The sequence below is a fragment of the Prionailurus bengalensis genome, chromosome A2 (assembly GCF_016509475.1).
Source record: "Prionailurus bengalensis isolate Pbe53 chromosome A2, Fcat_Pben_1.1_paternal_pri, whole genome shotgun sequence".
Classification (NCBI taxonomy): domain Eukaryota; kingdom Metazoa; phylum Chordata; class Mammalia; order Carnivora; family Felidae; genus Prionailurus; species Prionailurus bengalensis.
Genome location: NC_057348.1, coordinates 87,694,714 through 87,717,351, shown reverse-complemented (window position 1 = coordinate 87,717,351; position 22,638 = coordinate 87,694,714). Strand labels below are relative to the sequence as shown.

Genomic DNA, 22,638 nt, shown 5'->3' with positions numbered 1-22,638 from the left:
ATTTTCAAGAGCGAGAGAGACAGAGCACGAACAGGGGAGAGGCAGAGAGAGAGGGAGACAGAGAATCCGAAGCAGGCTCCAGGCTTTGAGCTGTCAGCACAGAGCCCGATACGGGGCCGGAACCCACGAACCGTGAGATCATGACTTGAGGTGAAGTGGGACGCTCAACCAACTGAGCCACCCAGGCGCCCCTGAAGTCATTTCTATAGGAGGAACTGGTTTTTTGGTAGATATGGAAGTTGGAAGCTCCATTCAAAATTGCAAAGCTGGGTGTGAATTTATTCATATCTTTATTCTTTCTTGCAAGAGGAATGAGTTCCTAAAAAGGATAAAGGATGAATCTAAGCTCTTGGGGTGGCTGGGTCGGGGCAGGAGAGGAAGATATTTTTAAAAAGAGATTTTTAAACCTTGGGTTGTTTGACTTCTTCCTTATTCCCTCCACCCTCCCTTTCTCTGCCTCCCTCTTCGTCTTCTCCCTCTCTCTCTCTTCTTTTTAAAACGTATCCCGTTTAAACACCATAGCACATGGTACAGCTAGCAAGCAATATTTATAAAATTTAGAATGGAAGCTGAATTTTTAACACACTTGAATTTTTACAAGAATGTTCATTACCATAAAAATTGACAGGCCTGCAATTTAGAAATAATAACTTTGTTCCCTTTTAATGATAGGAGACAAAGCACATCTCAATGCATCAACAACATATATTGGAGAATTCAGTTTTTATTGCTAATTTCTCCTAATCTGGAAATATTTTGGTATTTTTAAATCATTAGAGAGGAGGAAATTATAGTACAAATGAGTTAATTAATTTTTGCTTGAAATACTTATGAATGAGATCTAAATTCTCGTGTATCAAATAGAGGCATTCGTTTTATTGAATTGAATATTGGTTTCAGGAGAATATGGAATAGACACCGAAAACACATTACAGCTGTGCCAATCTTTTTGCAATTATTTTGAATAGTTGGCTATTTGCCCCATTTGACAGTTTGTGAACATGGTGAATAATTTAGCATTCATGCTGCTGCTGTTTTGGCACAATTAACGTGAGTCGCATATCCGCTGCTATTCAAACTGATTGCAGTATGGGGGGAGAGAGAATCACTGCCTTAATGTTCATTTCTTTGTATTCTGTTTTTCTAAAAATGGCTTGCAAGACAATGCTAAACAAAACACAATGAGGACCACTTGTGTGATGACCGAAAAGCCACTGAGGACATCCCTTTTTATTAAATTCCTGATACCAAATTAGATGTGGTATCTAATTTTAGAGTTTTCTTGGAGAGCCTGTCAACTGGACGTCCATGTATTCCAAGCATGTGCAAAATATTTATGGACCTCTGCGCAAAGCCACAGACTGCCATGTCATTATGTATATTATCGTCCATTTGTCATTCTGCCTAACATGACTCAGAGGCAATGACTGTTACACAATTTCTTTCTTATTCTCAGTGGCATAACTTGAATTTAGCCTTCTGTTGTGCTGTTTGAATCGGACCAAAAAAGTCAGTGTGATTTAAACTTGAGAAGGGTCCAGGTTTGGAAAAAATATTTTAAAAATATATTTACCATAGATTCTTAGTATCTGAGTACACACAGCTACTTTCCCAAACTCCTTTTTTATCTTATAAGAAAATCTGAAAGGAAGATTGTTTTCTACTACCAGAGGAGTCTCTTTTAAATAAAGAATAAAAGATCGTCATCAGTACTTGTTGGCGGAACGTGTATTAGTATTGGGTACTTCATCTGCAGGTTTAAGGTAGCAGTAATCACGTATTTTAACAACTGGCACTACAGTCTTCTCTCAGCCCTTTTGTAAAGGACTGCATGTTTTCTATATGGCATAGAAAAGCATATTTGTTTCAGAATGAATGAAAAATAAATCATTTGTTTTCCACAGCTATACTCCTGGATGTGTTAAGAATGTATTCATTCAGGACATATTTAGTTGTGCCTACCGTGTACCACATACTATCTCAGGTGCTGAGGATAGAGAACAAAACAGACTGGTCATGGGGAATGCTGTCTCAAGGGGACAGACAGACAGAATCTATAGAAGTATAATTTATCAGACGGAACTAAGGGCTGTAAATTTACATAGATCAGAGTTAAGGAACAGAAATAAGGGCTACAGATCTTTTTGGTATATATTAATTTTTTTAAACATTTTATTTCGTTTTTTAAGAGACAGGGACAGAGCATGAGCAGGGGAGCGGCAGAGAGAGAAGGAGACACAGAATCCAAAGCAGGCCCCAGTGCTGACAGCATGGAGCCTTGGTTTGGAATTCTCTGTCTCCTGCTCTCTCTGCCCCTCCCCTGCTCATGCTCTTTCTCTCTTTCAAAAAAAATAAATGAACTTTAAATAGATTAATTAATTAATTAATTAATTAAAATAAATAAATAAATAAATAAATAAATAAATAGGGTGCTCAGGACAAATGTTACCTCAATGAGAACGTAACCTGGCAATGGATCCCTGAAGAAGCTGAGAGAAGCAGTGAACTATCCGGTGAAAGAGCAACTCTTGGCTTTTGGTTATCGACGTTCAAGGATGCAGAGCTTAGAGGAACTCCTATGAAATGCGAAGCTGCATTCTGTATAACTCAGCAGTTCCCTTGTGTGCATAATGCTGGAGCAAAATATTCTCTCATTACCATTCCAGTTTTGTGAGTGTAAGATTCTATCATTTTAATAAATGTATTTGAAGGAACGTCAGTCCTGGTAGCAAGTTTGTCCAGTTTCACAATGCCGTTGCATTTTTTTTAAGTCTTTTGTATATCTAATGTCACTATTTTGTTATCTGACTAGATATACCAATATAAAGTCCAGTTGAAGTGTAGCTACATAAAGTGCAATGTGAGTTCTTTGCCACATAGCAAATTATTTAATTTGCCCAGGGCTCATCAGCAAAATGGGAGAAACTTTTGTCTCACAGAGGATTCAAGTTATCATAAGCAAGTATGTCTAGTTTAGTCTCTCCCTTTTTGCCGGCAGTCAAAAATTGATGCTTGTTTTACTGTGGAATAAAGCAGAATATTTATTACTAAAGTACAATAAGATACTTAACTGTCACTGGGGCTCCTGGGTGGCTCAGTCGGTTAAGCGCCGACTCGGCTCAGGTCATGATCTCACAGTTCTCGGCTCAGGTCATGATCTCAAAGTTCTCGGCTCAGGTCATGATCTCAAAGTTCGTGGGTTGGAGCCCTGAATCGGGCTCTGTGCTGACAGCTGGGAGCCTGGAGCCTGCTTTAGATTCTGTGTCTCCCTCTCTCTCTGCTCTGTGTGTCTCTCTCTTTAAAAAATAAATATTAAAAATATTATTAAAAAAGCTTAACTGTCACAAAACATGTATTGTTCATATTTTCATGACAGTCACATTCCTTATAAATAGAATGCTAGGAGCCAAAAGAGGAACAGATAGTAGCATACTTCAACCTTGAAGGGCATCGTGTTCGGGGCATAGCCTAATGCATCTATTTTCATGATTTTTATGTTTTGGGAACACCTTCCCTTTTCAGAAGATTAGACTGCAGGGGAGATTTACGTCCTGTGCACTGCCACAAGTGGGCTTTGGATCTTTCTTCGTCGTGCCTCCGTGGGTGTTCTAGCTCCTGGTGATTTGCACATTTTTCTGCTCATGCTAATACATTCAGGAAAATTCAGTTCAATCTTCTTGTGTTCTGGGAATTATGTGATATTTATAGGGGATTTTGCATCACGACTCCAGAGCACTGTGTTAATTTAATGTTGGCTTCCTAAGACTCCATTTCATTTCCCAACTTTTCAAAGTTCCTGCTGGAATCCTTACTCCTGTCACCTGCCATCAGTAAAAATTATTAGCACCAATTTCATAAGTACCCTGAATATCCAGAAAGTGAAATATTTAAAATCAGAGTGATTCCTCATTATCCCGATTATTCTGCAGTTTTCGCCAAAATGTCTGACTCATCCCATCCTTCATTCATACGTTTCAGCTTTCAAAAAAAGGCTTTGTTGAGTACCTACCGTATGCTTCCTGCTTAGTTTATAAGGCACAGTAGGTATAATTTTTCCCTAAAAGAAAGGAAAGAAGAGGACCCTTACATAAATCATAATAGCTTTTGAGATTCCACGATGATCACTAAGAGCAGAGAGTGTCAGAAATCCAGAAATGGGCACACACAACTGTGTAAAGTTTTAGAGAAGGGTTCAAAAACAAGATGACATTTGAGATGGGCTGTGAATGGTGGGAAGGGATTTAATCACTAGAATGTCTTAGGATTTCTTACAAAAAGAAGCAGGTTTTGCTAGTTGTTAAATCAACCCCCTCCCCCTACAATTCTCATGCCTGTACTCAAACCGTAAGCTTTCCATAACTTTGGATATAATTTGTATTTTTTTAATTGCACCTGCCCCTCTTAACACTATTCTTAGGATATTCTGTATAGGGAAAAGCAGGCATAAGGACAGCACACACAAAAAGTATGCTATTGGAATATGAGAAGAGAATGCCATAAAATCAGTTCGAATTAGGTTACATAATCTCAAGTGGTTCTAAGTGCAGCTAAATGTCCTGTAAGAAAATCACCACTGATATTTGTATTAATTGTAGCAGGCTCAGGATTATATAATGAAAAAATAAAGTTAAGCATAATAATAATGCTTTTCCAACCAGAATTAAATTTCATTATATCTCTTTCCTTAGAATTAAGTGCATGGGGAAAAAGGAAATAATAATTAATAACAGAAAAACTCATAGAGAATATATCTTTGGCTAAAATAATACCACACCAAATTTATGAGTATGTGAAGAAAAAGTGAAATAAAATGCTGACCACATACTTTATTCCTACTATGTACATAGTCAATTGCACTTTTAATTTAAAAGCATTTAAAGAGGACTTTCGCAAACATTTACCCATGGACATACATGCATGTTGATGATAGTACAGAATGAGAATATGCAAAAAAGAAAGGCAAAGGTACTCTCTAGAAACTAGAAACTAGAAAGTAGAAAAAGCTAATTTCTTCCTGTAAGCTTTAAATGTCATGTTAAACTTCCCAACAGCAAAGGTTAAAGGGAAATATGTTTCTACTGACCAAAAAAAAAAAAAAAAAAAAGGTGTATCACTTCCTTATTAGGCAAAATCTTTTTCTGGCACTGAATTCTGGGAGGTATTTATCACGTGTATTATTATTTGAGATGTTGACTAGTATAATGAATAGTGGCTTTGCAGATGCTGGAAGAGCATTGTTTATAAGATCATTTGTTTTATCTGCCTACCTAAAAGCTATAGGCATAATATTACATGGTGGACCAGTGAGTCAATTTCTAGGAGAAATCTGCCTTTGAAGCCTGTTTTTGCACTTGGGGGAAAAAATGCAGAAATAAATTCCATCATTTCTGAAGAAAAGAGATTTAATGCCCCTAATGTGATGACGGTAAATGAAAATTGTGTGTTCTAAATTGTTTTCCTCCTCATAGTAGATGTTTCAATTTTTGTTGTGAATTCAAAATTCTAGGATGGTAAAGAATTTTTAAATCTCATTTCATCTTTGAGAAAGGGAGAGAGCTGGTTAGCCCAAGTCAGCTATTGCTAGTTAATTATTTCTCTTGTACTTGGTCTTCCCCAAACCCGCTGCACTTTGGATTCTGTTCCTACCATCAGCTCGGTTCTTGCACGGGGTAGGGCCGATTTTCATCCCACCACTTCACATACGACTTTCATTACCCACTTTCCGCATCCTTCTGCCACATCTAGTGGACCTTCTTAAAGGTTTATACCTGGATGTCCTTCCCTGGTTCTTTGTCTCATCCTCCTATTTGGGGTTCCCCTTTTTTGCCTGTTCCTTACTGCTATGCAAGTTTTGTCCTCAGACTCCTTTTTCTCTCTACCTTGATTCCGACTTCCACATATATTCCTATCTTGTGTCTCACATTTGAGTTTTATACTAATTTACCCCACTACGTGTGTGTACCTAAAACAATCTTAAAACCGACAAGTTCCCTGTTGAGCTCCCTTGTCTTTCCTCAGGCATATCTGTTCCTCTTCTCTTTTTGTATGCACAGTTAATGGCTCTGTCCATCTATGCCATGGTCATGGCAACTATTGTGATAGGTGTATTATTTATAATATTGTAATAACAGCATAGAGAATGCCATGAAACCCACGTCTCCATTCTTCTCTTTATCAAACCTTCCCCCAGGACTAGAATGCCTCCGTTATATTTACCTGACTGACTTCTCTCTTCTATTCATAATCTACTACCAGGATTTGGGGCCTTGTCACCTCTGGTCTAGACTCTTAAAATAGAAACTACCTGGCCTTTCTACCCTACTGCTTGTTGCTAGTAATTGCATCCTCATACTGCAACGTCACTCATTCATCTAACCAGCAAATCCATCTATGACTTTCTCCTCTTTAAAGTCCTTCTATGTCTTTTCATCACCTTTATTAGAATTGTAAGCATGACTATATGGACACCTTTGATTTGGCGCCTGCTGATGTCTCCTTCCTCTCCTCTTTGCAATTTACACCCGGTTAATGGCAAAATTGCTCCCATTTCCTGCACTCACACATGCTCTCTCCTATTATGTGACTTTGTACTTTAGTGGAAGCCCTGGCACGACCTCCTCATCTTTCTTCACCTGCTCTCACTCATCATTTAAGTCCCAGCTCAGGCACCATCTCCCAGAGAAAGCCTCTGGAAAATCCCAGTTGGGCTAAATGCCTGTCATCTGTGCTATATGAACAATTAGCGTGTATTTTCTTTTCCTGTCATTTTCCTTTACTAGAATGAGACCTCTTTGAGGGCAGAAATCACAATTTTTGTCTTTCCCGTAGCAACGAGTTCAGGATCCGGAAATGGTTGATAAATGTGAATTGAACCACGGTGAATAAAAATGATCATCAATAGTGTTGTTGTTCCTTCATATCAAATGCATATCTCAGTGTAACCAAATGAGAGGAAGGTAAATTGAACATGTGTATTTTGGTCTCTATTAACCCTTGCAGAGGATGAAATTTAACTTTCTCCCCCCCAAAATGGTAGGAATAATAAACACTCTCTCGAAACTTTAACTTAAGCCAAATTTTTCTGCATCATGCTAACTATATTTAACATCAGCACCATGTAATTGACCTTCACCCCAAATTTCTACTTCAGAGACTAGTATGGGGGGTATATTATAAACATGTTTTATTTAATAAATTAATATTTTGATATTGGGGCTATTATAAATATTTCAAATATTTTAACAACAGTAGTATATAATAGATTTTACATTCTAATCCCCAAATGAAATCACAGTTTTAAATGGAGCAATATGAATCATTAAATCCTTACTTCTAACTAAAATAATTAAATGTTGTTAGTATTTGAACTGATAAATTTTATACGATGGTTTGGAAATACCCTTAGAACGTAGTATTTTAGGCAAGGAACCAAAGGGAACCATTAGAGGGAACCAAAGATGGAGTATTTCTAGTCCAGCTAACTCATATATGGAGAAGGGTATTGAAACCCCAAGAAATTCATTATCTAATAACACATTACTGGTTAGTGCCCAAGCTGGATATAGGACTCATGTTGAGTTTCTCTCACCAATGTACTGCCCGCCTCCTTAGTTGCTATTTAGAAATATAGTCCATGTATTTGGATCATACCTGAGCCTGCACCGACCCCATGCTTCCAACATATACACCTTATATGTGGAGTGGTTAAATAATGGAATCTTTTTTTCTTAATGTTTCTTTATTTATTTTTGAGAGAGAGAGCAGAAGCAGGGAAGAGGCAGAGAGAGAGAGGGAGACCCAGAATCCGAAGCAGGCTCCAGGCTCACAGAGCCCCACCCAGGGCTCAAATTCACTGATGGTAAGATCATGACCTGAGCCCAAGTTGTCGCTTAACCGAATGAGCTACCTAGGTGCCCCTAAATATTGGAATATTTTTGTTGTTTTCACTCTTACTTGGACCAGTGAGGAACGTGAAAGGCTTATCTCTGAAATTAATAGAATTAATGAGTTGTCACAGAACGTTCATCTCTGCTTCACCATTGTATTACAGATTTTTTTCCCCAGCTATATGTAACAAAATGGAGTCTAAAATGTGGCATTTCATTTCCAGGAAACATGAAATAAAACACTCAGAAGAGAAAGAAATTTAAAGTGCAAATATTAGTAACAAAGAAAATAATTTTCTTGATATTTAAAATTTAATCAAGGTATGTAGGTCACTAGCCCATCTTTTGTAAAACAACATACTATTTAGATGTTGAACATTATTTTTAGAGAGTTGAATGTATACAGTATCCATTTCTTGCAATGAGACTCAGGGGATAGTATTTACCTTTAGATCCATTTACAATGCACTTATCAGAAACCTACAGTTTTCTGTATCCTAAGAGTCTGATTTCTGAAAATAGCCTTTATCACTTTTTCCAAGGCTGAAATCTGAGAGTAATTCTTCCGAATAAGGAAGTGGGTCAAAGCCAACTGTTCCCCTTGTTTTAAGATGCCAGAAATCACACATGAGTTTGTATTATTCAAGAAAGAAGAAAAATATTTTATTACTTACCTTTGAAAACTACCTCAGCCTAGCTAAATACTTTTAAATAGCAAGAGTAACTATCTTTTACCTATGTTTTAAAGTTTATGATTAAATGGCATCTAGGAGAATGTTGGTGTATATTTCTATAAGGCTAGCCTTAACACTGCTGTTTCAACTCAACTGCAGATCTTTGTGGTAGGAACTGTGTTCATTTGGTTTGAATTCCTACAGTCTTTGCACAGTGCCTGGCACAGAAGTTCAGTAAATGTTCACTGAATTACATTCCGTGTGTGTATACACACACACACACACACACACACACACGTATCTGTGTCCATGTACACATGAATCTATATGTATATATGTAGATACATATATACAGAGGTACATCTATACATGCATACATATAAAAAATACATAAGACTAAAATGTTTTGTAATCTGCAGAGAAAAGATATTCCCTTCATTCAAACCCCACACTATCTCACTGTTTTCAAGTCCTTGTTGCTTACACAGTCTTACTCTCTCGTAGCAACATTCCTTCATCGTAGAGCATTTGAAGGGAAATCTCCCTCCCTCACCAACAGCCCCACCACCCTCCTGGGAAAAGGGTGACACATTTTTCCCACACCTCCTTACACAGGAAGAAGACTTACCTCTTAAATGTTATAACACCTGATATTTAGCTTATAGGTCAGAGAACTGGGCAAAACGAAAGCCATTTCTGTCAAACCTAAACCTAATGAAATTCTATTATTTAAGGATATTTCATCACCTTCCTACAAAATACTTTTCTGTATATCCCAAATGAGAACACAGTAATTTCTTCAGTTAAATATAGTTTTGAAACATAGTAACTTTTGCTTTTTTTTTTTTCTTTTTTAAATAAGCAAATGGTCATTGACCAGTTTTTTTTTTTCCTTAATTCTGGGATTTGTTTTTAAGTCAATCTTTGTGGGCTCAGGAGTACATGAAATTCTTTGGATCCTTTTTTACAGAATGGGCAGAGTTGTTCTGAAGACCTTCAGATTTCTTTCAATGCCTATTTTTGCTGTTCATCTGAAAATAACGGTTTTGACAGCCAGCTTTGTCTCTGCTACCAACCCCATCCTGCATCTCCATGACAATAGTCAGGAAGTCATTCACTTACATTTATGGAGGACCCATTGTGTGAAAGGAATTGCACTAAGAACTTAACAGGAAACGATCTAGATGAGCCTCGCCATTGAAATGTCCTGTAATTAAAGTGGTATTAAAGACAAATATATTCATGATATATGTGATACATGTAACTTTACCGACAGAATAATACATATAAATATGCCCCCAAACACAACACGTGCATCTAAAGATTTAGTTTATAATGAATGTGGCGCAATGGATGTTGTGGTGACTACAGTTAAATTATTTTGCAAGACTTTGTAAAAGAATTCGCTGTAAAGAGGGCACTAACCAAATTACAGATAGAATAAACTAAGGAAGGGAGTACTTACTATAATACTATGTTTACTCTAATAGTATACATGGAAAAAGACATCTTACCCATTTTTTACAGTATTCAGTCACTCATTTTCACGGTGGAGAGAAAGGACTGTAGAAAGTATCGCAAAGCCCATTTGGTGAATACAAAACAAAAACAAAAACAGAAGAACAATAGCAATCGAGGAAAACCAAAGATTAAATAAGAAGTCATCTTAGTTTGCACAATAAAGTAAGTTTTTAAAATTCACAATGCAAAATTGCTGGCTTATTTTCCTTTTCTAATACTTTTGAAGCAGAAATGCATTGTGGAGATATACACGTTTCAGTGAATCAGAATGGGAAGAAAGCTATCGTGTCAATCATGTAATTTTTATGAAATTATTCTGAAATTGTCTGAGGCAAAGGAAACGTGATCTAGCTGCTGGGGTGGCAAACAGCCCGCCGCTGTTAGATAGCTCAAGTGCCACATCCTGGATCTTGTTAAATGTAACTCAATCCAGTCTATTTCAGCAGAAGGGTCTTTATTTTCATCCTGGCACTCCAGTCTTAAAGTAGACTAAAGCTTAAGTTTGTTTAAAGCTACAACATGATTATTCCTATAAAATAATTAGTGACATTTGAACCACTTTCTGATAGACTCAATTTAGCGGGAGACTAAGCGGCTTTCCACATTTATTGAATTCACATTTGAAAATGTTGCTTAAAACATTTGAAACACAGTATTTTTGAGGGAGCACCACAGGATGGACTTTTAGATTTCAGCATAGGTTTATAAAACATGATTCTGTCTTTAAAATCTGCTTAACCTATCCCACTGCTGATGACTAAATACATCTAGAAAGGTTTGCCTTGGATTGAAACTTATGCAAAAATAGAAAATGTAATTCTATTCAGATTGTGATGATTAAATTTTTATATTTCGTTATGTTTTAACTTCTGGCAATTATTGTGAAAAACTAAATATGAAAATGTACTTATTTTGTAAATTAAGATGCCCATAATTTATCTCTGAATCTAAATGATATGTGGTGGGTATCCATTTGTAGATTTGAGAAACCATTCAAAGATAGCTGTGTAATATGAATCATTGTCATGTCTTTGTCAATGTATTTTAACAGTGATAATAAAGGTAAAGGGGAAATGTTCCTGTTGAAACTATTATAGTAGAACATTCCATTAGAGTGGAAAATTAATTTATTTACCAGCCAATCAAGATTCCCTTGTGTTCCAAAAACAGTGTGAAAGAAACTCTTGAACAGTTAAAATACCAAAGACCCACTGTTGACCTATGAGACATAATGACTTAAAATATAAATAGTAGCAGGAGATATTCCCATAATAGTTATACAGGTGTTTCACCTGTTGACCTAAACTTCTCTGCTTCCCAAAGTTAAGTATGACACTTATCTGGGAAAATAATTTGCTCTGAAACATAAGCGTTACTCCCTAATGCTTGAAGCTTGCAACTTAGGTTATTAAAACCCACTTGCATATTGAGGATTATTGCTGGTAACGGGTCCTTTTTTTTAAATTTAAGGCTCAATTTACTATAAAAGATACAATTCTTTCTGTGTTGTGCAAACTGTGAAAGGTGCAGGATCTCAAATAAGCATCTGGCCAAGTGAGGTAGCAGCAACTTGTTAAGAAGTGAAATGCTGTTCTCCTTCAGTCTGCAGCTGCCCACAGTTGCAGGGCTGATTAGGAAAGGCAACCTCATGCCTGTTACTCTAAGTCAAGGTTTCTTCCTAGCATCTTTTCTGTGCTTCCTATTGTCATTTAGATATCTTTTTCCCTCCCATCTAACCTGGGCTCTTGATATGTAAATTTGGTGAATTTAAAATCTAACCTATGATTCTTAAAGGACAACTTTTCAACCCATAAAATTAATAGCAGCCTAGATCCTCCTTTCTTCTTTATCATCTGACATTTGTAGTGTCTGCTGCAGAGATTCTCAAGGGGTTGTCTTTTCTTTCTTCAAGATGGCATTTTAGAATCCCTGGTATTTTTCTCAACAATATTGACCTGGTGGTCGGGCTGCTCCCCATTTTCAATTCTGACGCCCAGACGTTTGGCCAAACTCTTGTGAGTGCAGAGTCTGACTCCGTGGGATGCCGATGCAGAAACTTGGCCTAGGAACCCTGGCTTCCTGGATGTTCTTATCTGGGGCAAAGCCAGATGTGATATCTGATTCGATCCTAACAGGCATTGGGAAGGGGGGGATGATCAACTTCACTTCCAGACAAAGAAACTAAAATTTCAATTTTATTGCTACCAACTGTGGTCTTGGGCTTTAAACCCACCTATCGTGTCTTGTGTAATACACACATTTTCACAACTGTAGTGACTTTCTGAGAGTTTTATAATCACCATTCTTAATTAAAAAAAAAATGAGTACTTACTGCCTGCCATTTGGAAACACTATACATTTGGAAACCCTATTAGAATGCTCATTTCAATTAGCAACATACTGTAATGGCTTGCAGGCTCAGGGAATCTGAAGAGAGGTCTTTAATCTGAAAAGAAACACATACTTGTATAAAAATAATAGTAATAATAACAAGAAAACTGATATTTTCTACGCTTTGAAAGAAAAGCCAAAGATACTCTATTTCATGAACTATAATATTACTTTAGCAGCATTTTATTTTTATTTTTTCTTTCAAATGTTTATTTAAATTTCAGTTAGTTAACATATAATGCAATATTAGTTACATTAGCAGCATTTTAAATGAGCAAATTAGAACTCTCTGTAATGCTACTGTCTACACTCTGATACATTCTTAATATCAAAGCATGGAAAACTAGTCAAATAAGTTATTTCTACCCAACTATTAAAGTTGTGAGATTTCTGGGCCACGATATTTTAACTATCTAGAATATATTTCCCCTGGCGTTTTAATTAATGAATTAATCCATTAATAAATAGGTTACACTTTGTGCCAAATGTTATGCTGAGCACTGAAAATATAAGTTTAAAGTTTCTGTTCTTTTTGAGATGAGAGTGTACTGAAGAAACTTATTAGAATATAAGACAGGAAGAGCTATAATAGATATACGTACACACCACACATTCGTAGGAGAGAGAGCTCCCAGAATACTCATAAAACATTGTGAAAAATCATGCAAGGCCTTTCCTTTGTTTCTTCTTTTTAAGCAATCTTATATCCTGAGTCCCAAATGCAAAATCCTGATATAGGCAGATTAACTTTAGGGAATACAATAGCCTATAATCATAAGTAATCCAACAAAATATGTAGACAGTCTGTCATCAGCCAGAGTCTTCCACAATAACAAGGAAGATAGTGTACAAGGACTAAAACCAGATACAGGATTTGACAAAAAGAAAATAGCAGTAGAACTGCATTTTAAATAATAAATAAATAAATAAATAAATAAATAAATAAAAACACTCTACGCCAAAAAGGTACAGAAAGCTTTGCAGACAGTTTTTAAGCTTGGTGGTAGAAAGTTACCAAAAAAATAAAAGAAAAATTGTCGTCAGTTCCTTGGAACATATATCACTAGTCTCAAAAAGCTTGTAATTTGTTTTTAAGTCACAAGGATGGACGCCTGTGTGTTTCTCAAAATTTTGGTGAATGGATGGATAGATACAAAATAAAAGAGTGCAAGAAATACGGTAAGTAAAATGTTTTCAAAGGTGACTGGAGTTGAGTGTGGAGGAGGAGTGTATTTCAGATCGCATTTCCGGGGCGGAGTTAGTTGGCCAGGTTACACAGGGGCAGTCACGCATCAACTCAGGCTGACGGCCTGAGAAATAGAGAAATAGAGACGTTTACACTGATTCACACAAATTCAGTTTTCTTATGTCTCGAAGCATTTTTATTTTGGCTTACCAGAATTGAAGTAGGTTTCACAACATAATTAAATCTGTAGTAATTATTTAATATGTCAAAATGAGATCACCAGACTGATTCTATCAAAAAAAGAAAAATCAAATGCCATCTCTACAACGTGACATAATGAGAAATACACTCACTTGATTATTAAGTTCGAAAAGTCAGTGTTTTTTTCTTCTGTATAATCAGCACATTATTACAGTGAGTTGCTAAAGCTTTAGTTGAGATAATAGTTAAAAACTGTGTGAGAACACAATTTTATACAGTGGACATTATTTTTATGCTTCAAAAGGAGTTGTATAAAATTGACTCTGTTAGATGTTTAGGGGTCTTTAAAGTGCTTCAAAGAAAGCACTTTTGAAAAACAAGTAAGGGAATAATCACATTGTCATTTAAGTCCTCCAGTCAAACCATTTTCAACTTGGATCTGTAATTTAAGAAGAGTCAAGGCTGGGCATATTGGATGCTGTTTCTCTTCTCATTGATATAGCAGGCATGAGAAAATGAATCTATGTTGATTGGTTTATGTGAGATATATCGTATGGATGTGCCCTGAGGAAAAATGGGGGGAGATTTGAATTTTCTTCATAAATCATGTATTAATAATAATAATAATAATAAATCGTTAGCTAATAAACAAGAAATTTCCTAATCTCTTCCTTAAGGTGACAGCTGCTCCTATAGCCAACACAGTGAAATGAAACCTGGCATATCATCCTAACCCCACCCCCATGCCACAAAAGAGAAAATGGGGGTGCATAGACTGGACAAATGGCATTTAACTCTGGAAATAATGCAGAATAGGGAAGAAAATCATCGAAGTCTTCTTTTCTTAACTTTTGCAATTTAGACAAATCTGTACCCTTGAAAAACCAGCATGTGCTGTAGATTTTGAGTCACCATCCGCCAAACAGTTGGGTTTGCCATTATAATAAACCCTTTTAAAGAACTTTAATTCCAGGTTACAACATTTCTGTTCTCTATTGTTATCAGTTACAAACTCTTTAAAAACATTTTTTTTTGAAGGAAAAGGCCTGTTCCTAGAATAGAGAGATTTTAGGAAACTTAACATCTGAGGTGAAACAGTCTTTTCAGTGGGTAACAAAGGGAGACCATATGCATCAGCTTTGTCTGAGTCAGATGTAAAGTAATCTTTGAAACGCTATGGCCTAGTTTCTTCATCTTGTTTATTGAATATAGATCTGCTTATTTATTTATTTGGCGGGAAGGTGTGTGATATGCCTTTACTGAAAGCAAATAACTAATAACTTCATGTTCTGAAACACTCAACAGCCAACCTGCTCATTTCATTTGTATTCCATGGATGCCTCATTTTTTCCTCCTCACTGCCTAGCCTGTACTGATCAGTATTAACAATGGGATTTTTGTCTCACTTGAAAACTTTCTTGTTTCATTTGAGTTGAGGTGGAGACACTCTCACTTTAAAAAAAAAAAAAAGGAAAGAAAGAAAGAAAAAAAAGCAGGTATTTTGATATTGTCATTGTTTTGTTATTTCAATACGTTAATATTCAGGGACACTGCATTTGCCTCTCAGATAATCTGATAAAGAAGCTGTAAGTGATGACAAGCTTCTCAAATAGATGGAAAAGGAAAACTCCCCTGTTTAAAATATTTTAAAATGTTGACAAACATGATGGATTTAAGAAATCAAAAGGAAAGGGATTGGAAAAATGATACTTCCTGTTCCTAATAACTGGAGTTTAGCCACTTTTGGCAACTCTGATGATAACCATAAATGAAATTTTATGCATCCCTTTTTTTGACACTCTTTTCCATCCCCCACTCAAACTTGATAACCCAATAAAACTCACCTGCCAGCCGCACAAAATCAGATTCTCCAAGAAAGGGAAACCACCACCTCACCTTACCATTAAAGAATTTCCTCTGTAATTTCTGATACCCTTCATTGCCTGAACTTTTCCTGAAATCTGCAGCCACAAATAACGTGACTGGCCGGTTTCTGGTCTCCTGCATTGATCTAACATTTATCGCTTCAATTCATTTGAAAAACAAGGAGTTTTTTGTTTTGAGTCCCTATTTACCTCCAAGTATCATGACCATTGATGTCACAAGAGAAAACACAAAACTGATTTTTTTTTCCCCTCAAATTGTTACAAAATCATTCCAGAAGAGGGATGAGCTTATTTTCCTGAAATCTCCATTCATGGCGGGTGGGAGGGGGAAAGGGGGCTAGAAAGCAAGGGAAGAGTTAATGCTTCCCTAGAGAGTGGATTCCCTTTGCCTTTTACCAATTCCTCCACTCAACTCCTCCTTTCACATTTTGCTTATACTAAGAGCGTTCACAAGGGTCAGATTATGAAAAGTTTAACTTGATTTCTTAAATATTGCTTTCAACCTGCCACCCCCAGCTCCCAGTGACTACTGCAGTAGTTCTAAAGAACTATCATTTTTGGCTAGAACAAATAATGCATCAGCTATCTAGTTTGCCCAATTAATAAGATGTCTTCTGATCTTCTAAAGAATGTTTTCACCCACACAATTCTTTTTTAGAAAAAGAAAAGGTTTCAAATTCCCTGTACCAGAAAAACCCTCATTAAAAATGAATTTCCAACATGAGATGTCAGAGCAAGGACAAATGTTCGACTCTGACATTTGCTATAATTCTGTTGATCACAGGCCTTTCTCATATAGCGAAGAAGCATCCCTTGAAGAAAAAAAAATGAGAAATAGCAGATGTTAGATGGAAACTAGTATCATTTTTTTTTTACATGACTCAGTTGAATAACACCTTGGTAAGAGTACTGAAAATTTGTTTTTAGTATTGGTCTCCTTCTTGGTGTTGTTTCTTTGGGGAACTGGTTAACCAACTCATTCTAAAATTCTTAACTCAGTTATTTCTCTTAAAGAGGTCTTCTATTTTGTCATTAGTGCCAACTTGGGGGCAGTACTCTATCACACCACAATAAAACAGGGGTAGAGTGGGATTACAGGGAGAGGCAAGTGTGTTTACTAGAGTGTACCATAACTTCAAGTACATTTAATCCACTAAATTTTTAAATACATCAGAATTATATTTCTCCTTCTCTTCTTTTATGCACAAATACAGGAAGAGTTTTCACCTACCACTCACAAAAAGACCCAGGGTATCTATAACCTGGGGAAGTACTGGAATGCCATCTCACAAATAAGGACAATCATTTCTGCCCTTGAATTACAATGTTTGTTGTTATTCCAATTTATTTCATCATAAATAAAATACAGAGAGTGGGCATTTAAAAAATACTGCATTGGTTTTATCTAATACGTGACAAGATCAAAAATATTTTTTTCAATGGAGAAATGCTTTCATTTGGATCTTCTATGACTATACAGGTCTTTAGTGAAAAACAAAACTTAACCAGCCTGTTGTAAAGTTGGAAGTATTGTTTCTCTAGAAAATCAAGCACACCACCCATGAACCTATCGCTCTTCCTGGAAAGTCTTTGTGATCCATCTCAATATGGAGTGGGGTTAAAAAACTACTGATTGATTTGACAAATCTATACAAGAGCATGATCATCATATTAAGCCCCTGCTCAAATCTGACTCTGTAGTAGGAGTTCATCACTTCTGAACACTTGAAATTTAAAAAGGTAGTAGAGATTCAGTTGCAAGTGAAGTGAATTATGGTGCATGATATAGATTGCAGGTTAGAAAATCATCATAAAGACAACTTTGAGAAAATAGCAAAATAAGGTTTTTCACTTAAGCTTTAAACAAAATTTGATGTTAAAAGATCAGTGTAATATTTCTGACTTTTAAAGAGTAGTAAGTGATGAACTAACATCAATGGCCACGGAGACAAATGCAGCAGGCTTAATCATGCAGGGCTTAGGCCACTGAATGTAAGAGTAGGGAGTCATGTTCTTTGGGGGTGTGGGGTGAATCAAAATCTATGTTTCATACGTACGGTCAGATTTTGAAAATTTCTGAAAAACACCCATCTAGGTCGACCCTTTACCTTCTTTCTACGTCATCTGAGAAATACATTTAACTTTGATTATCCTTCACGTGTTTGGGAGTAAAAGAAAAAAGTTGAAAACAACTTTCACCCTGACTTAAGTCAAAGACTTTGAAAGAGGTAGAAATAGAAAACTCCAAATGCTTTTGTATTTTTCAGGCATGTAGTTTCTTTCTCTTTTCTTGTTTACAAAATTACAGTTAAAATATCTATGCATGGCTACACTTTTCTATTCTTTTATAGTCAGTCTAGCACAGTTATGCTTACCCACAGAATTTACTGTGTTCACACATTTTAAATTTAAAAAATCTAGAGATAAGCAAATGTAAATGTGAATTTATTAAGCTTTCAAACATTTGAAGACACACAAAGATCATACAAAATTTAGAGGGTAAGAAAGTGTTTTTTAAAATTATGTGTGTGTATCTAAACATGGGTATCTGTGCTACCAAATTCCAGACTTCAACATTAATTTAAATTACTTGTTTTACAAAATTAAATAACTCTGTCCTGATTTTGTGGTTCAAAATCCAGATTGAATGTCTTTCTTCCCCATGGAGTCAATTCTGATCCTCTTTTATCTGAATTTTACCTACAACCTTTCATTTTTCCTGGAACACATCAAAATGTTTCAGAATTAGACATTACGAAAGTGAAATGGATACATTTCTAAATTTGCTTATCCTGTTTAGTTTTGACAAATATAAACTTGTTCCCCTACTCTAGGTAACAAGAGCTAGAGGAAAAATAAATATTTAAAGACATTTAAAATATATTAATGAAAATGGCACAACTATTTAAAGTATTTAGACTAATTATATGTGATATTTCAAAAGGATAATTCATTGATCCAATCTTCTAAATAATCCCAAAGTAACATGAATTCCTCTGTAGAATAAATGTCTATAGAGAGTAATCCATGGAAGACAGACAAGCCTCTCGTCGTTTGTAGCCTTAATCCATTGCCTAGGGCGTGAAAAGTGCTCAGGATAACAAGTGCGGGAATCAGTAAAATCAACATTATTTTTAGATTTTATTTTCTTAACAATACTGACTGATCAATAGGCTTGAGGAAACTGACAAATACAATAAGGTCTGTTTGATGAATCAATCTAGTGAAGTAGAGAGAATCCATCCACCCCTTCCCCCATTCTCCCTCCTTTAAATCCTCTTCATCCTCTTCCTGCTCCTCCACCCAGCCACCCACCCACCCCTACTCCGCCCACCACGAACACACACATAGTTGTTGAGGCAGAGAGACAGACAGAAGGAAAGAGGGAAAGAGAGAGATGCTTTTCCCCTATTGGCCTGTAGACATTAAGTCATGAAAGCTGTAGCGGCAATGCTTGGATCATTTTTCGCAAGAATACTAAGCCACTTTAAGTGTTTATGTTTGTAATTGTGAGACTGACCCTCTTCTTTCAGTGGAAAAATTTCCATACTTGAAGTAGGTTCTCTATTCTGTATTTCAATTGTGAGTGTTGTAGGGGGTGGGGGGGGGGACACGGGTAGAGCAGAGAGAGTTGAGTAGAGAAGGGAAAGTTCAGTCCTACTAACTTTTATATACACCAACCCCCAATATCCTATAAGGATATCAGCTTTGGGGAAAATTGAAAGAAAAATAGAAGAGGAAATTGAAACACCTCAGACAAAATGTCTATTTAGGAAAGAACTGGTTGTGTCTGTGTGGCTGCCTAAACATATGCATTCGTGTGCACAGAACGTTTAGTAACCCTTCACCAGCTCATGAAGACACAGAGATATCCTCTTTATGTTGGTCCTTGACACTCAGCAGGGACTTTTGTGAACTTTGTCATCTTCCTCTGCCCTTTAAACCAAAACTAGGGAAGTGGTTTTAATTAATGAGATGTGTGATGCATTAACAATGTTAGCCAGAGCATTCCAGAAGCTGGAAAACCATAGATGTTTTTAAATTCTGAGTATCCTTTTGAGTTGTAATTTATAATTCTCAGTGGACCTATATTTGTCTTGAACTGATTGCTGAAATGGGCTTTACTAGGAATTTCTTCAGTGAAATTGCTGCGGGTCGGGGGAAGGGGGTAGTTGAGCCAAGGGGGTTTGTTGGGGAGAGGGAATGATCTCTAACAAGGCTTTAAAAGCTTCAGTGGTTAAAGTTATAATGGTGAAAAGATATACATATATGTACATATGCATATGTGTATGTATGCGTGTGTGTGTATATATGTAAATATATATACACACACACGCATACATACACATATAATGCACAAGTTCAAAGGAATTATATAATGAGTTATAAATTATGTAGGTAGCAGAATTCAGATTTTTTTAATCAAAATTGCACCTAAAAATGGCTATAAAACAACGCGTGCCTTGGGAAGTAAATTTATAGCTACATGCCTTTCACAGGCACGCTGGAGGGTTCTGCTCCCAGCTCTAATCTCTAGGAGATGTTTTTTGCATGTGTTGTGTGACAGGAGGGAAGGGGAGTGGGTTGAGCTCGCCTGTTCTCCCATTGTCAGCCAGTCTAGTGAGTGTTGGGAAAACCTGTCTGTGGGATCTTGTGTCATCTCTCCCTACATGTGTACAGGAAAAGTCCGCGCTGCTCAGGGCTCCTCTTTCTCTCTCTCTCTCTTTCTCTCTCTCTCTTTCTCTGTTTCCCTTTCATTCTGCTTCCCCGGAGCCGAATGAAGCAGAGAGCAGGATTAGAGTCCGCCACTGGCTATCAGAAGAGCCTAGATAAAAGGAACTGCTTCTTAAGCACCACTGCAGCAGCCCTTGTTCATTTTTTTTTTTTCTTTCTACACAACAGTTGTGCCTCATTATCCGGTGCCTGGCTCGATTTTTTTTTTTTTTTTTTGGAGGGTTTGAAGTTTCTGTGCTCCAGTGACTGTTACAGAAGAAGAGGTGTTAGTGTTGCCGTGAGGTCTTGATTGTCTGCATTTATGAATGAAACTGACCTAAATCACCTGTTACCTCCAGTTTCCAGATTGTTTGAACTTCTCTGGCCGCACAATACAGGAGGGAAGGCAGAGCAGCACAGGCACCTCCAGCGTCTGCAGCATGGGCTGGTTCGCTAGGATTGTCTGTCTTTTCTGGGGAGTATTACTCACAGCCACAGCAAACTATCAAAATGGGAAGAACAATGTGCCAAGACTGAAATTATCCTACAAAGGTAAATCTTTATTTTTCTTCTTTTCCGGCTAGCTCTGTAATGTCCCTGCCCCCCCCCACCCCACCACCTCTGCCTTTTCATTCCTTGAACTCCCTCCCAAGCCAAACCATGAAACCTTTAGTTTAACCTGGGAAACCTATGTGATCCTGTGTGTCTTTCTGAGATGATTTAAACACTTTTTTATAAAAGCATGTCTCCTGTTTGATATATGACAATTTAAATGCAAACAAAGAACATTTAATCACATTTGCAGAGAAGAGCTGAATGCCTGGGTAAATGCTGATCTGTGTGTGTGATCATATGTGCTGTTAATTTTTCTGACTCTACTTCTATTAAAATATCTTTAAAAAGCGCCGTGGCAAAAATAGTCTCTTTGTAGAACGCCTCACCTATAGCAATTGTTGTGATAAATTGTGTTTTCTTAGTTTGAGGCACTAAATGGTTAATCGTCATCATGAATATTCAGTTTGTTCAAATCTGACAATCAGATGCTTAACATAAGCAGTAGATCATGGTTTGCCAAGAGAATATAAACTGGAGGGAACAGACTAGTTTTTCCACAGTGTGTTATGATTGTACCAAAGACTGTGTATTTGGCTAATTGGTGTAAAGCGAAAGCCTTTGAAATATAATGTTATTTAATTCCATATGTACTTCAGTGAGAACTGAAGGAACATTACTTTCTGGTTGTACAGCTAGTTGTGTGAACTTACTTTCAAAAAGAGTTTAAATTTAAGAAAGAAAAAAAGCTTCAGTACATGATTGCTAGTACTTTATTTGGTTACAGCTTAATGCATATGCCTGGCTTTTAATGAGGATTTTAAGGAAATATTTGTTCTCCATTTGTTTAGATAGATTTTGTAGATAGTTGTATAAAATAATGCTAACATGGTTGAAAAGAGTATTTTTGAAAAACTTTTAATGAAAAAGAATGTTTCTATAACTGAGGTATTAGTAAAATGGAGTTGGTGATTAAAATGTTTTAACTCAAGTACTTTTACTCCCTAAGGTGTTGCTTTCTTATGATTCTCAGATTTCGGGAATTGGGGGTGGGGCAGTAGGAAGCTTCAATTATACTCTGTTTTTAGCCTATAATGTGAAAGAAAATCATTGAATCTATCTGTAGAGATGTCTGTCTGCTGCACATTGTTCTTATGCCAGAAACATATTCTTTAATTTTCACATGATGGGGAACATCTCTTTCTGAATGCTCTAGTGTGAATGAGGATCACAAATAGGAAAGAGAGATGTAATTTTCACACTTTGGATTAGAAAATTCAACACCTATTAAATGTGTTTATTTGGAATTAATACTTGCTAGGTAAAATACATTGGATTGAAAGATACATTTATTTTTGGCATAACAATTTCTTAGTTACTAAAATGTGAATGGATTTAAAACATTAGCAAACAGAATTGCAATTGTACGTATCGTGCAAGATTTTAAAACATTATCATATAGCCATTAAAGATTTAATTAAATCTCTATTACATCTCTAGCAACTGTCTTTAAATTGTTTTTATAGAATATGGTATTATGGCATGTGTATTTTCCTCAGTTTTTGCTTTCTGTTTTCATTCTTTGGGAGGATGACATCAAATAATTCTTAGATTGGTGGCTGATTTTA

General features: G+C 36.4%; 1 protein-coding gene across 1 annotated transcript in view; it reads left to right on the top strand.

Annotated features, from left to right (window-relative positions):
• The window catches only part of SEMA3A (semaphorin 3A), a 471,231-nt gene that overhangs the window by 242,880 nt on the left and 205,713 nt on the right, over window positions 1-22,638 (top strand). Inside the window, exon 3 of the mRNA XM_043588730.1 lies at window positions 20,818-21,010. Coding sequence (XP_043444665.1) covers window positions 20,899-21,010 — 112 coding nt within the window. The 5' untranslated portion in view covers window positions 20,818-20,898. The remainder of the gene's footprint in view (window positions 1-20,817; window positions 21,011-22,638) is intronic.